This window comes from Olea europaea, chromosome 19 (genome assembly GCF_002742605.1).
Source record: "Olea europaea var. sylvestris chromosome 19, O_europaea_v1, whole genome shotgun sequence".
Classification (NCBI taxonomy): domain Eukaryota; kingdom Viridiplantae; phylum Streptophyta; class Magnoliopsida; order Lamiales; family Oleaceae; genus Olea; species Olea europaea.
Genome location: NC_036255.1, coordinates 5,223,168 through 5,238,469, shown reverse-complemented (window position 1 = coordinate 5,238,469; position 15,302 = coordinate 5,223,168). Strand labels below are relative to the sequence as shown.

General features: G+C 33.9%; 1 protein-coding gene, 1 non-coding gene and 2 pseudogenes across 3 annotated transcripts in view; 1 reads left to right on the top strand and 3 right to left on the bottom strand.

The window, feature by feature from the left end:
- Positions 1 to 480: 480 nt before the first annotated feature.
- TRNAW-CCA lies at positions 481 to 554 on the bottom strand. Its single transcript has one exon. It is a non-coding gene; the product is annotated as a tRNA-Trp (tRNA).
- Positions 555 to 3,260: 2,706 nt separating this feature from the next.
- LOC111368253 lies at positions 3,261 to 6,475 on the bottom strand (annotated as a pseudogene). Its single transcript, XR_002697966.1, has 4 exons — positions 6,459 to 6,475; positions 6,126 to 6,173; positions 5,020 to 5,345; positions 3,261 to 4,378 (listed from the first exon to the last, which is right to left on the bottom strand). The product of XR_002697966.1 is annotated as an ATP-dependent Clp protease proteolytic subunit-like (transcript).
- Positions 6,476 to 6,591: 116 nt separating this feature from the next.
- On the top strand, positions 6,592 to 11,812 carry LOC111368252 (annotated as a pseudogene).
- Positions 11,813 to 15,226: 3,414 nt separating this feature from the next.
- The window catches only part of LOC111368250 (50S ribosomal protein L16, chloroplastic-like), a 1,891-nt gene continuing 1,815 nt past the window's right edge, over positions 15,227 to 15,302 (bottom strand). Inside the window, exon 3 of the mRNA XM_022989493.1 lies at positions 15,227 to 15,302. This exon is cut by the window's right edge and continues 227 nt beyond it. Coding sequence (XP_022845261.1) covers positions 15,227 to 15,302 — 76 coding nt within the window.

Here is a 15,302-nt window from a genome sequence, read left to right as displayed (position 1 = left end):
TTTTTTACTAGCGGGTTTAACTATAACTTCAGCTCTATTTATTGGTCTGGGCAAGGTACGACTTATTTGAAATTTTTATCCGAAAGAAATAATTCCTAAAAGAAATCTTTCTGTGATATTCGATGTATTCTATAGTTACTTATTACGTCAATTCTTGGTCATTGAGATTCACGTCAATTCAGATTAATATTTAGGTATAGATATTACCTCTCTCTGTTTTTTTTCTCCTTTTCAAAAAATTGAAATGATTGAAGTTTTTCTATTTGGAATCGTGTTAGGTCTAATTCCTATTACTTTGGCTGGATTATTCGTAACTGCATATTTACAATACAGGCGTGGTGATTAGCTAGACCTTTGATTAATTAACATTTCCTTTTTTGATTGACCTCCTCCTTTCTTTAATCCATAGGAGATCAAATTCTGATTGCTGTGCAAGCAAATGAATCTATTTCATTCTAATTCGATCTACGAAGAAAAAATCATGCTCTGTAGGATTTGAACCTACGACATCGGGTTTTGGAGACCCATGTTCTACCGAACTGAACTAAGAGCCCTTTCTTATCAGAATAAGATAAGACTGTAAAGAAAAGGATTCTTTTTGTAACCCTAATCCATTTTCATTTTGTCTGCATATACTATATAGTTTCAAAAAAATGAAAGATTCTGCCTAATTTGAATGGATCTCAGTTGATTCCTCGTTATTTCTCAAAGGAGCAGTAATAGGTAGGGATGACAGGATTTGAACCCGTGACATTTTGTACCTAAAACAAACGTGCTACCAAGCTGCTCCACATCCTTTCAATTGTTCTATAGTATCGTTGTAGAAAATTCCTATCTTGTTTTCCACATCCTTAGCTGTTCCACTGATATACACAATTTTTCAGCCCATTTCGTATTTTTGCTTTCATTTAACATATAATAATAAGAAAAGTAAAAAACTTATTATATATATACAAAATATAGAACCCATTGTAAAAAAAGAAATGAGTATTTTTCTAAAATACTCGCTACGAGGGGATCTTTTTCTGTTTTAAGAAAAAGAAAATCTTATGGATCATTGTACATTTCAATTTGAATTAGGGATTCCGTGTACAACTATAAGTGGTCCTTAACTACATATCTATTTGATCATGTATGCCTTATCTTTATGTATTACAATAAATAAAAGCAGGGTTTTCAATGCGAGATCTAAAAACACATCTCCTCGTTGCACCAGTACTAAGTACGCTGTGGTTCGGGGCTTTAGCAAGTCTATTGATAGAGATTAATCATTTTTTCTTGGATGCGTTGACATTTCCCTTTTTTTTCATTTTAGTTATTAACATGGGAAGGAATGAAGAATATTAGAGATACAATCAAATATCTGCGACTAATCCCCCCCCCCCCCCCCCCTATCACACCTCCCCCCCCCCCCCCCCCCCCCCCCCCGTTTTTTACTCTTTTTTCCCTTTTTGGAATAAGGGAGGAAAGAGAATAAAAGTCGATCCAACATACTCGGGTTCAAGTTTGAATTAAATGAATAATGAATATTAATAATAGAAAAATGGGGGTAGAGTAGAAAATGCAGATCTAGGGCAAGAATACAAGAATAAGATCTTTAACTGAAATACCGTACTTCAATTTTAAATATAGTTTAGAAATCTGTTGTCTTACTTATATTTACTATGGATTTGATTTATTATTACTTCTATTTATTTTGATCTTTTAGAATTGGATTTCAAGTTAGTAACTTTTATTTTTTCCTTCCTTTTCTTCGTTTCGAATCGAAAAAAAAAGAATTGAGTAAATCAAAAATACAAAAGACGTCCATGGCTAAGGGGAAAGATGCGCGAGTAACGGTGATTTTGAAATGTACTAGTTGTGTCCAAAATGGTGTTAAGAAGGTATCAAGGGGCATTTCTAGATATATTACTCAAAAGAACCAGCACAATACGCCTAATCGATTAGAATTGAGAAAATTTTGTCCCTATTGTTACAAACATATGATTCATGGGGAAATAAAGAAATAGATTGACCAAATTATATCTTAGCCTTTCAAGGAAGGGTCAAAAATGAAATTATATATAACATATTTAAATAGAAAAAAAATCCTATTTGGGGTTAAAATGAATTACAATTAAGAAAGAAAAATAGGATTTTGGGATAAGAAATAATCTAAACTAAACAAAAAAACACAAAAAACCATGGATAAATCCAAGCGACCATTTCCTAAATCCAAGCGATCTTTTTGTAGGCATTTGCCCTCGATTCAATTGGGGATCGAATTGATTATAGAAACATGAGTTTAATTAGTCGATTTACTAGTGAACAAGGAAAAATATTATCTAGACGAGTGAATAGATTGACCTTGAAACAACAACGATTAATTACTATTTCTATAAAACAAGCTCGTATTTTATCTTTGTTGCCTTTTCTCAATAATGAGAAACAATTTGAAAGAATCGAGTTGATGGCTAGAACTACTGGTCTTAGAACCATAAATAAATAGGCTTATTCTTTGTTCACTTGAATTCGAATTCCAATCAGAACTCAAACACAGATTGTTGTTTTGTTCGACAAATTTGGGAATCCAGATTTTATTATCGTGTCGTAAGAAAAAAAACGAATCGGAAAAGATTTTTTTTATTAAATGTGTTCATTCATTTTGACTACTTTAGCATATTTTCTCATAGTAATTTCGACTCTACCTTCCCGGAGTTCATTCTCCGGGGAACTCCGTTTAAATTATTCCGGTGGATTCTTTCCAATCTACTTCTTTTATGATCTCGTTGGAAATCATATAAAGACAATTCCTATTTGATATAGCTATTTGGGCAAGTATTTTACGATTAAGAAGCAACTGTCTCTTGTATAGATCATGTATTAATTTACTATAACTATAAGATACTCCCCTTTCGCGAATTACTGCGTTTATCCGAGTGATCCACAAACGACGAAAATTTCTCTTTTGCTTATCCCTATCCCGATGAGCCGAAACCAAAGCTCTTATTTTCTGTTGAGTAATAGTTCGAGTAAGTCTTGAATGAGCCCCTCGAAAGCTTGAGGCAAATAAACGAATTTTTGTTCTACGTCTCCGAGCTATATATCCGCGTTTAATTCTGGTCATTGAATAAATGAAACTTTGACGAATAACTAATGGATTTCCTTTCTTTCAGTTATTCTTTTTCCCTTTCCTGGTCTATTAATAACCAAACGGATTTTGCCAATGTATAAAAAAAAAATTCCAATGGCTTTGGCTACTATAACCTTCCCGACCACGATTTTTTCTTTTTTTTATGTATTTCACTGCGAAATACGAAAGAAATAAGAAATTTTATTCTTCTAAGTGTGAAAAATATAGTAAAAAGAAATATAAATTAAATGGATAAAGAAATAGTGGGTTCCGTCGTTTCTATGGTTACTTCTTAAACGGTGAGGTCTTCTCTATACACCGGAGCCTTTACTTCATTTAATCAATGTTATTGGTAACTTGTATAGTTCACACCACACTCTTTGGCTCTACCCATGAATTATCCAGTAATAGGTCTTTCACAATGAGATCCACCTATACAGTAACGGTATTTAATTAGGAAAGTTAGCTGGGTAGCTGACCCTCTTAGTCCGTTCTTGACAGAGTGGGAGCTTCATTTTTATGTTTTTGAAATTGAAATAAGATTTCCTCCGCTTAATAGATAACCATTTGCTACCAATGGAGAATTCCTTCTCATCTTAAATTCAGGTGATTGGATTTGCACCAATGGAAACCATAAACTTCATACACAATAGAGGGATCGATTTGCTTATTTTTAGATAGTGAATGGGGTTCTTTCTTCCATTCTATCCTATTTACTGGTACTGATCATTGATACTGGAAAGCGGTTTTCTTGCTTTTTTTTGTGCCAGCTCATGATCTAAACGAGTCGCACATACACCCTAGTACATGTTCCTCGACGCTGAGGACATCCCCGAAGAGCGGGGGATTTCGTGACATTTCGAATTGGCTGTCTTGTATTTCTAATAAGTTGTTTAATAGTTGGCATGTTGAATCATATACATAATGGGCTGGTTTAGATTGATCTTAACCGGATGATTATGAATTATTTGTATTTAATAGAATATTAAACTCGTAGATAAAATCTCAAATCACGGATTTTTAGAAAATCCATCTTATTTTCATTCAACTGCTACAAGATCAACAATTCCACAAGCTTGGGCTTCTGTTGCTAACATAAAAACATCTCTTTCCATGTCTTCAGATACAACCCATAAGGGTTTGCCCGTTCTTTGTACATAAACCCTTGTGAGGGTTTCGCGTAGTTTCAGCAGTTCTTCCGCTTCCAGGATAAATTCTCCCGTTTGTGCCTCATAAAAAGAACTAGCAGGTTGATGGATCATTACCCTGATGATATAACAGTTCTCTATCTCGCGTGATGAAACGAAGAGAAAAGAAAGAAAGATAAAGAATAATAGGAAAAAAAAAGATAGAATTGAACAATTGTACGCGCATTATCTTTTGTGCATTGCATACAGCTCTACGATAAAATTGACCCTTACCTTCCATTGAAGAAAAAGAAAAATAGAATCTATTAGACTCAGATGGATAAATGATCAAATTGCCACCCTTCCTTTTAGAGGAGTTGAAAAATAGTATGATGGCTCCGTTGCTTTCTATTTTAAAATTGATTCTTTTTTTTGTCTTTGATTCAGCAATCCCAAAGTTTCTTTTTGATCCAATCAAATAAGGAAAAATCTTTTTTTTTTTTTCGCACTCTTTTTTTATAACATAAATATTGTTAAGAGCCCTTTGGTGTGAAAACAAAAAAGTTTGTAACGCTGAACTGAACTCCCGATAGATAAGAGAAATTGGAAATACCTTTTATCTCATACTACTCTCTCGACACATAATCGAATCTTTTGAAAAAAAAAAAGACAAATTTGTTCATATCGAATTCAAAGTGCCGTGCTATTATTACTTAATATTCATATGGTGAAGGCATAGTCTTCTTTTTTTCTCTCAAATAAAAAAAACCTCAATGGTGCCAAGCGTGAGGGAATGCTAGACATTTGGTAATTTCTCCTCCAACCAAGATAAAAGATCCCATTGATGCGGCTAATCCCATGCATATTGTATGGACATCTGGTTGCACAAATTACATAGTATCGTAAATAGCTACTCCAAGTATTACCCATTCGCTAGTATCGTAAATAGCTACTCCAAGTATTACCCATTCGCTCAGAGAGTTTATAAACAAATACAGATCTTTGGTATCATCCTCGATACTGAGATATACCATAAGACCAATAAGTTGATTTGAGATCTCATTGATGTGGCTAATCCCATGCATATTTCTCGATAAAGTCGGTTGATTAGGGAAAAATTGAACCCCTTAGGAACTGGACATGCACCTTTTGACGCATACAGTTCAAAAAATAATTGCAAAAAAAAAAAAAAAAGAATCAATGTCTAGATTCAAGTCCTCTTTCTTTGTTCCTATTCTTTGTTCATAGCAGGTTTTTTCTGACTTCTAATGAAGGACGAATTTGAACTTCTTTCTTCCTTATAATAGAAAAAATTCACTAAACTTATCGAATTAACTTCTCATAGATGTATTGTTTCATCGAGATTCAATCCAAATCACGATGGTATTTTCTTGTTCTTGAATGGGTCTCTTTCATCTTTTTAGGTTTATGCTCTACTCCGGGTAAAGATCCGCCCAATTTTTATTTGCACATATAGGACAAATCTTCCCATTACCATTTCTTTTTGTTATGACTTTTTTTTTCAATTCATTTCATACCTTTCACCAAGTATTTAGTTCGAGATTCCCTCGCTTGACAAATAGGATCTCCTTACAAAAACCAAACATGAATCATTTATGATACAAGTAGTAATAATAGATAAATTACCAATTGAGTTTTTTGTAAACAGAGCCTGGATACTTCATCCTTAGTCCAACCAAGCTAACCATAAATTATTTTAATTGATAATAGTAATGTGAACCCCCCCAAACAATGGATCTAATTGTGCTTCACGCTCCAAATTTTTGATGATTCAATTTATCTTTCTTAGGCGAAATAGAGGATATCCTGATCGGGGGAGAGAACGTGAAAATCCCATATGACCCAATATATCTGACAAGTCGCATTATATGTTAGCCCAAGATGCATCTTCCTCTCCAGGACTTTGAAAGAAACTCCAATAGGCATTAATTGAAAGAAAAAAAGAACTAAGAACTATATTTTACTTTGATGTGGAAACATAACAACATTATTTTATTGTCTTTATAAATTGGTTTTATCGTAGATTAGAAAAATTCATAAAGAAAGACAAAAGAAGAAATAAAGGAAAATTTTGACGAATAGGGCCTTCTAATGAGGAATAAGGAAAGACATATTTGCTGATAGAAAATGGTATCAACCACCCATTGCATATTGGTACTTATTGAGTATAGAGTAAATCTACTTCTCTTTATTCATACGAATGGAGTTGTTTCATTATTACCAATAGAATAGAACAAATAGTAACCCTTGTTCAGTGGATTATTTTAGAACACGAGGAGTCCATAGAATAGTCATAGTATAGCTTTTCCAATGCAACAAAGTTATGTAGTGTCTATTTATCTTTGATAAAGAGGTATTTTCCATGGGTTTACCTTGGTATCGTGTTCATACCGTTGTATTGAATGATCTCAGTCGGTTGCTTTTCGTTCATATAATGCATACATGGTTACTGGTTGGGTAGGTTCAATGACTCTATATGAATTAGCAGTTTTTGATCCTTCTGCCCCTGTTCTCGATCCAATTTGGAGACAGGGTATGTTTGTTATACCTTTCATGACTCGTTTAGGAATAACCAATTCATGGGGAGGTTGGAGTATCATAGGAGGGACTGTAACGAATCTAGAGATTTGGAGTTACGAAGGTGTAGCTGGGGCACATATTATGTTTTCGGGCTTATGCCTTTTGTCAGCTATCTGGCATTGGGTCTATTAGGATCTAGAAATATTTTGTGATGAACGTACAGGAAAACCTTCTTTGGATTTGCCCAAGATCTTTGGAATTCATTTATTTCTCTTAGGGATGGCTTCCTTTAGTTTTGGCGCATTTCATGTAATAGGCTTGTATGGTCCGAGAATATGGGTGTCCGATCTTTATAGACTAATGGGAAAAGTCCAACCTGTAAATCTAGCGTGGGGCATGGAAGGTTTTGATCCTTTTATTTTGGGAGGAATAGTTTATCATTATATTACAGTAGGGACATTGGGCATATTAGCGGGTCTATTCCATCTTAGCGTCCGCCCGCCACAACGTCTATACAAAGGATTACGTATGGAAAACATTGAAACCGTACTTTCTAGTAGTATCGCGACTGTCTTTTTTGCTGCTTTTGTTGCTGCTGGAACTATGTGTTATGGTTCAACAACTACCCCCACCAAATTACTTGGGCCCACTCATTATCAATGGGATCAGAGCTATTTCCAGCAAGAGATATACCGAAGAGTTAGTGCTGGGCTAGCAAAAAATCAAATTTTATCATAAGCCTGGTCTAAAAATTCCTAAAAAAATAGTTTTTTATGATTATATCAGCAATAATTCGATAAAAGGAGGATTATTCAGGGCAGGTTCAATGGATAACGGAGATGGAATAACGGTTGGATGGTTAGGACACCCTATATTTAGAGATAAAGAAGGGCATGAACTTTTTGTACGTCGTATGCCTACTTTTTTTGGAACATTTCTAGTTGTTTTGGTAGATGGCGACGGAGTTGTTAGAGCTAATGTTCCTTTTAGAAGGACAGAATCAAAGTATAGTGTAATTGTTGAGTTCTACGACAGCCAACTTAATGGAGTCAGTTATAGTGATCCTACTACTGTGAAAAAATATGCTAGACATGCTCAATTGGGTGAAATTTTTGAATTAGATCGTGCTACTTTGAAATCCGATGGTGTTTTTTGTAGCAGTCCAAGGGGTTGGTTTACTTTTGGGCATGCTTCGTTTGCTTTACTCTTCTTCTTTGAACACATTTAGCATGGTGCTAGAACCTTTTTTAGAGATATTTTTGCCAGTATTGACCTAGATTTGGATGCTCAAGTAGAGTTTGGAGCATCCCAAAAACTTGGGGATCAAACGATAACAAGACAGGTAGTCTGATACAAGACTGCTTTGGTATCTTTTGCCTCTATTTTCTTTTTTTGGGGAGAATTTTACATAGAGTATCGGAGTGGATTTGAATCACTGCTTTTTTTACTCTTGCTCTTTCTTTATCCGAGAGATGATTCCCAAAGAAACAAAAAACAAACAGGTATGGAAGCTATAACTGTAAACCACGATATAATCTATGGAAGCATTGGTTTATACATTCCTCTTAGTCTCGACTCTAGGGATAATTTTTTTCTCTATATATTTTTCGAGAACCGCCTAAAGTTCCCACTAAAAAAATGAAATGATTTTTCATTATCTCAATTGAAGTAATGAGCCTCCCAATATGGGGAGGCTCATTACTTCAACTGGTCCCCATGTTCCTCGAATGGATCTCTTAGTTGCTGAAAAGGTTGTCCAAAAGCGGTATATAAGGCGTACCCAGTAAAACTGACAAGTAAACCAGATATAAAGATGGCGACTAGGGTTGCTCTTTCCATTATGATTATATAATTTCAAGATCCCAATGGATTTATGATAAGATTGTTTATTTACAACGGAATGGTATACAAAGTCAACAGATTTCAATGAATACAATAGGATTTATGGCTACACAAACTGTTAAGAACAGTTCTAGATCTAGTCCAAGAGGAAATATTATAGAAAGTTTATTAAAACCATTGAATTCAGAATATGGTAAAGTAGCTCCCGGGTAGGGAACGACTCCTTTGATGGGTGTCGTAATGGCTCTATTAGCGATATTTCTATCTGTTATTTTGGAGATTTATAATTCTTCCATTTTATTGGATGGAATTTCAATGAATTAAATTTATAAGAACTGCAAAGTCCTGTCTTTTGAATAAAAAAATGAATCAGTTAGAGCTCGGATTCCTAGCCTATTCTATTTTGGTAGTTTGATCATGGAATTTATTTCTTTCTGTATTTCTGGAATATGAGTGTGTGACTTGTTATAATTGATCCTATTGATAGTACAGAGAATGGGCCTGTTATCTTGATAGATATTTCTACTTCGTCGGATATTTATTCTAGTATTTGGAACATAAAATATATGAACTAGATTAAGAAATATTTGGACTATGATTCATACATAATATTCGACCTCGTGTCTGGACTCCAAAAAAAATTTCAAAGAATTAGAATTAAAAAAAAAGAAAAGTTTTTTAGTCTACCTATTGATGGAATAAGTGATGATCCAATGGTTCTTACTCAGATAATCCTTGGCTTAGCTTAGTTGAATCATTGTGGTTTTAGTATGGATTTGAGGTTTTAATCGATTCATAGGGTCTTAACAAGATAATTCCTATCAATTCAATAATAAAGAAAACAAAAAAGCCACATTAGATAGAAAAACAAATTAAAGAAATAGTTAAAGAGATAATTCAAGAGGCCCGTAAGGATAAACATAAAGACGATTGAGCCAACTTGATATTTTGGTATTATTGCCACAAAGAAGAGCTTTTAGGTTATTATTTTTTTATTCTTTTGTACATTCAGATAAGATTGAATAAGAGATTAAGAAGTTTCAAACTTTCTGTTACATATCCATTGCAACTAGTATTTGGGTGTTTTTGCTTGAATTGTACGAGATGAAAATCTCATATACGTTTTGAAAAGGGGATTGTCACCTATCTCAATAAAGTCTATAATTGGTTCGAAGAACGTCTCAAGATTCATATGATTGCGGATGATATAACTAGTAAATACATTCCTCCCCATGCGAATATATTTTATTGGTTAGGGGGAATTATGCTTACTTGTTTTTTAGTAAAAGTAGCTACAGGGTTTGCTATGACTTTTTACTATTGTCTGACCGTTAAAGAGGTTTTTGCCTCTGTTCAATACATAATGATGGAAGCTAACTTTTGTTGGTTAATCCGATCAGTTCATCGATGGTCTGCAAGTATGATGGTCCTAATGATGATCCTACATATTTTTCCTATGTATCTCACGGGTGGATTTAAAAAACCTCACGAATTGACTTGGGTTACAGGTGTGGTTCTGGGGTTATTGACAGCATCTTTTGGTGTAACTGGTTATTCCTTACCTCGGAACCAAATTGGTTATTGGGCGATGAAAATTGTAACAGGTGTACTTGAAGCTATTCCTATAATAGGATTGCCTTTGGTAGAATTATTGCGCGGAAGTGCTAGTGTGGGACAATCCACTTTAACTCATTTTTATAGTTTACACACTTTTGTATTGCCACTTCTTACTGCTATATTTATGTTAATGCACTTTCCAATGATACCTAAACAAGGCATTTCTGGTCCTTTATAGAGAAGATATATAATAGATATTTGTAATCAATCATTTATCACTTGGAGGAGGAATAATAGTATTTCATTGCTACAAGTATGGATTATTGAAAATAATAATCCATGTATTTAGATATTTCCCTTCAACCAGTCATGTCAAATAAATGTAGAGTTGAAGGGAATTCTACAAAGAGGAAATGGATTATGGGAGTGTGTGTGACTTGAACTATCGATTGGTCTGTGTAGATATATGTTTGCCACATTGGAACTCACAACCAAATGTGTCTTTGTTCCAATTGTCGCGTAAGCCCTATACACAAGATAGGTTGGTTCACTTGAAGAGATTCTTTTCTATGATTAGACCGAATCATGTTGTACATGAGTAGGCTCCGTAAGATCCAGTATAATTATAATAAGTGAAATGGATAAACTAAAATAGAATCTTTATCTATTTCACTTACTTAATACTTAAAATTGAATAGTATGGAAATGCATTTATTTCCTCTACATTGATATGATCGATAATACCATCGGAGTAAAACAAGGGATTTAAAGAAAAACATAGGCTAGACTAGATTAGTAACAAGTAAACATTTTGTGTGTATATCTCCAAATATTTTGGAGATAAATACCAATCGTAAAGTCTGAGATGACCCAGAAAGTACTGGATCATATCATGTTAAACTTTGTAAGCCAACTTGGGCATTGAGTATTTACTTAACCAAATTTTTTGAAATAGGTAGTGGCAATTCTGAAAAGAGAGTCAAATTTTTCTTACATTGAATCATTCATATACGTGTATTTCATCTATGTGTATATAGGCAACGTATAGATTTTTTATGGATTCATTTAGTTCTTTTGAATCTTACTCGAGCCGGATGATAAAAAATTGTCATGTTCGGTTCCTTCAGGGGATGGATCTATAAGAATTCAACAATCCCAATAACAAAAAAACCTGATTTGAATGATCCTGTATTAATAGCTAAATTGGCTAAAGGTATGGGTCATAATTATTACGGAAAAGCTGCATGGCCCAATGATCTTTTATATATTTTTCCAGTAGTAATTCTAGGTACTATTGCATGTAATGTAGGCTTAGCGATTCTAAAACCATCAATAATTGGTGAACCGACAGATCCGTTTGCAACTCCTTTGGAAATATTACCTGAATGGTATTTCTTTCCCGTATTTTAAATACTTTGTACAATGCGCAATAAATTATTGGGTGTTCTTTTAATGGTTTCAGTACCTGCTGGATTATTAATAGTACCCTTTTTAGAGAATGTTAATAAATTCCAAAATCCATTTCGTAGTCTAGTAGCGACAACCGTCTTTTTGATTGGTACTGCAGTCGCTCTTTGGTTGGGTATTGGTGCAACATTACCTATTGATCTCCCTAACTTTAGGTCTTTTTTAATTTGATTCCATTGTGAAATAACATGACATGTGTATCTAGGGAATAGTCGCTTGAAAGCGAATCCTCTCTAGATACATCTATTCAATTTTGAATTTCTTTCGAATATATGAATTGTGCTAAAGATTCAAAACCATTTTCATCTTAATGAAAAAAAAAGACAAAAGAAATCCAATAGATTTAAAACTTCTTTTTTGGTAAATCAATTGCGAAATGTTTTTCTAGAATGACCAATATCTGTTTTATATCTTCTAGGCGCAAATGTTCAATTTTCATGAGATCTTCCGGACTGTTATTCAAAAGGTCCAATAATGTATATATATTGGACCTTTTGAGGCAATTATAGACCCTGGGAGAGAATTCTGATTGGTCAATAAAAATCGATTTCAATTCTATTTCCTTTTTGTTTTTTCTGAGTTTATCCGATTTATCGTGAAAGATAAGAGGGGATAAAGGAACCATGTGTTGATTGTCCTCTAAAGGTAAGTTTTCTTCTTCCTTATGTAAAAAGGGAATAAATAAATCAATCAAATTCCGGCAGGCTTCATGAAGTGCTTCTTTCGGAGTTAAACTCCCATTTGTCCATATTTCGAGAAAGAGTATCTCTTGTTTTTCATTCCCATTCCCATAAGAATGAATACTATGATTCGCATTTCGAACAGGCATGAATACAGCATCTATAGGATAACTTCCATCTTGAAAGTTATGTGGCATTTTGATAAGATATCCGCGATTTCTCTTGATTTGTAATCCAATACACAAATCAATTGGTTCTGTCAAGCTAGCTATATGTTGTGTATTATCAACGATTTCTACATAAGGTGGTAAGATGATATCTTGAGCAGTTACATATCCTGGACCTCTGACACAAATAGACGCGTCACAAGTTCCATATAGATTACTTCTCAATACAATTTCTTTTAAATTCATTAAAATTTCATGGACCGATTCTTGAATACCCGCTATGGTAGAATATTCATGTGGGACGTTCTCAGATTTTACACGTGTGATACATGTTCCTTCTATTTCTCCAAGTAAAGCTCTTCGCATCGTAATGCCTATTGTGTCGGCTTGACCTTTCTTAAGTGGAGACAAAATAAAGCGTCCATAATAAAGACGTTTACTGTCTTCTCTTGATTCAACACACTTCCACTGTAGTGTCCGAGTAGATACTGTTACTTTCTCTCGAACCATAGTAATATTATTTGATTTGATTGAATCATTTATTTCTCTTATTTTTCTTGAAATTTCTTCAATGCTTATTTCTACAAACATCTTTTTTTCGGGGTTTTGCAACCATTAAGTGGCATAGGGGTTACATCCCGCATGAAAGTTAATAGTATACCACTTCTACGAATGGCTCGTAATGCTGCATCTTTTTCGAGATCGGGACCTTTTATCATGACTTCTGCTCATTGCATACCTTGATCTACTACTGTACGAATAGCATTTACTGTTGTAGTTTGAGCGGCAAAGGGTGTCTCTCTTCTCATACCCTTGAATCCACAAGTATCCGCTGAGGACCAAGAAACCACCCGACCCCGTACATCTGTAACCGTGACAATGGTATTATTGAAACTTGCTTGAACATGAATAACCCCCTTTGGTATTCTACGTGCACTCTTACGTGAACCAATATGTCCATTTCTACGTGAAACAATTCTCGGTATAGCTTTTGCCATATTTTATATTCTCATAAATATGAGTCAGAGATATATGGATATATGCATTTCATGTCAAAACAGAATCCTCATTTTTACATCGAGTCCTTTAGTGAGTCTAATTATCCTTGTCTTCATTTATGTCTCGGGTTGGAACAAATTACTATAATGCACCCTAGTGTATGAATTAGGCGACATTTTTCACAAATTTTGCGAACAGAAGCTCTTATTTTCATATTTGTCATTCCTTATCTTAATTCTAAATCTATTTCTTGGAAAAAAAAATAAGTTTCTTGCAATTTTTCATCTCGAATCATATTGAATAAAAACCACCTAAACCTTCAAATCCTTGTTCCGGAGTCGATAAATTACACATCCTCTGTTTGAATCATAACAACTTACTTCATTTTTGACTCTACTCATGGCAGTATCCGTATAAAATTACACCGAATCTTTCCTGAAATATAACCCCGGATCAGATCTTCATTATCTAACCGAACCCGAAACGTACCATTGGGAAGCGATTCAGTAATTAAACCTTCATGAATCCATTTTTGTTCTTTCATTACAGTTAAAGCCTCCTTGAATTATCAACTACTTGAGGAGGAACAATATTAGACAACTCATCTCTTTTTTTTTTTTAGAAATAGGAAGAAGTTTCAGATCTAATTTGGATATCAAAAGGATTACCATATATAACACAAAATTTCTCCATTGATTCCTTCGAATCGGGCCTCTCGATCAGTCATTATACCTCGAGAAGTAGAAAGAATTACAATCCCCATCCCACCTAAAATTATAGGAATTCTCTAAGAGTTAGAATAGATTTGTAGACCGGGTCGACTGATTCGTTTTAAATTTAAAAAATTTCTATAGAGTCTTTTCCTATTCCTTCTATGCCGTAGGTTTAAAACCAAAAAAGATTTGTTTTTTTCTCGATATTTTCTAACGTTTTCAATAAAACCCTCTCGGAAAAGTATTTTCACAATATTTTTGATAATATTAGTAAATGCAATGCGAACCACTCTTTTTCTGTCCATATCAGCATTTCGTATAGAGGATATTATTTTAGCAATAGTGTCCCTACCCATGGTGAACTAAACTACCCATGGTGAACTAAAATTATGGGTACCCTAAAATTGGATATAATCAACATTTTTTTACTTAATTTGTTTTATGATTATGAATTATTAAAGGCATATGCGTGAAACACAATCTACTAATTAATCTAGTTCTTAATCTATTTCTTTCAAATACCCACTATTATCATATCAGTGATCTCATTTTATAATACCTCGGCAGCTAATGAAACTATTTTAGTAAAATTTAATTGTCTCGATTCCTGGGGGATCGCACCTAAAATTCTAGTTCCCTTTGGATTTCATTCTTGATCAATCACAACTGTAGCATTGTCATCATATCCCGCTGTCACGTTTAAGTTCTTTACAGGTATGAACAATTACAACTCTGACTACTTCTGATTTTTCTAGGGGCATATTTGGTACTGCTTCTTTGATCATAGCAACAATAACGTCACCAATATGAGCATATCGACGATTGTTAGCTCCTATGATTCGAATACACATTAATTCTTGAGCCCCGTTGTTATTTGCTACATTTAAATGGGTCAGAGGTTGAATCATATCAATTTTTTAGTTTATTCTTCCAATGCAAAGGATGAAGAAAAAAAGGAATATTTTTTGTCCAAAAAAAGAAACTTTCATCCCCAAGATTCATTTCTGTTGGTTCTACATTTTTATCCTGAAATAATGAATTGAGTTCGTATAGGCATTTTGGATGCTGCTATTGAAATAGCCCTTCTAGCTATATTT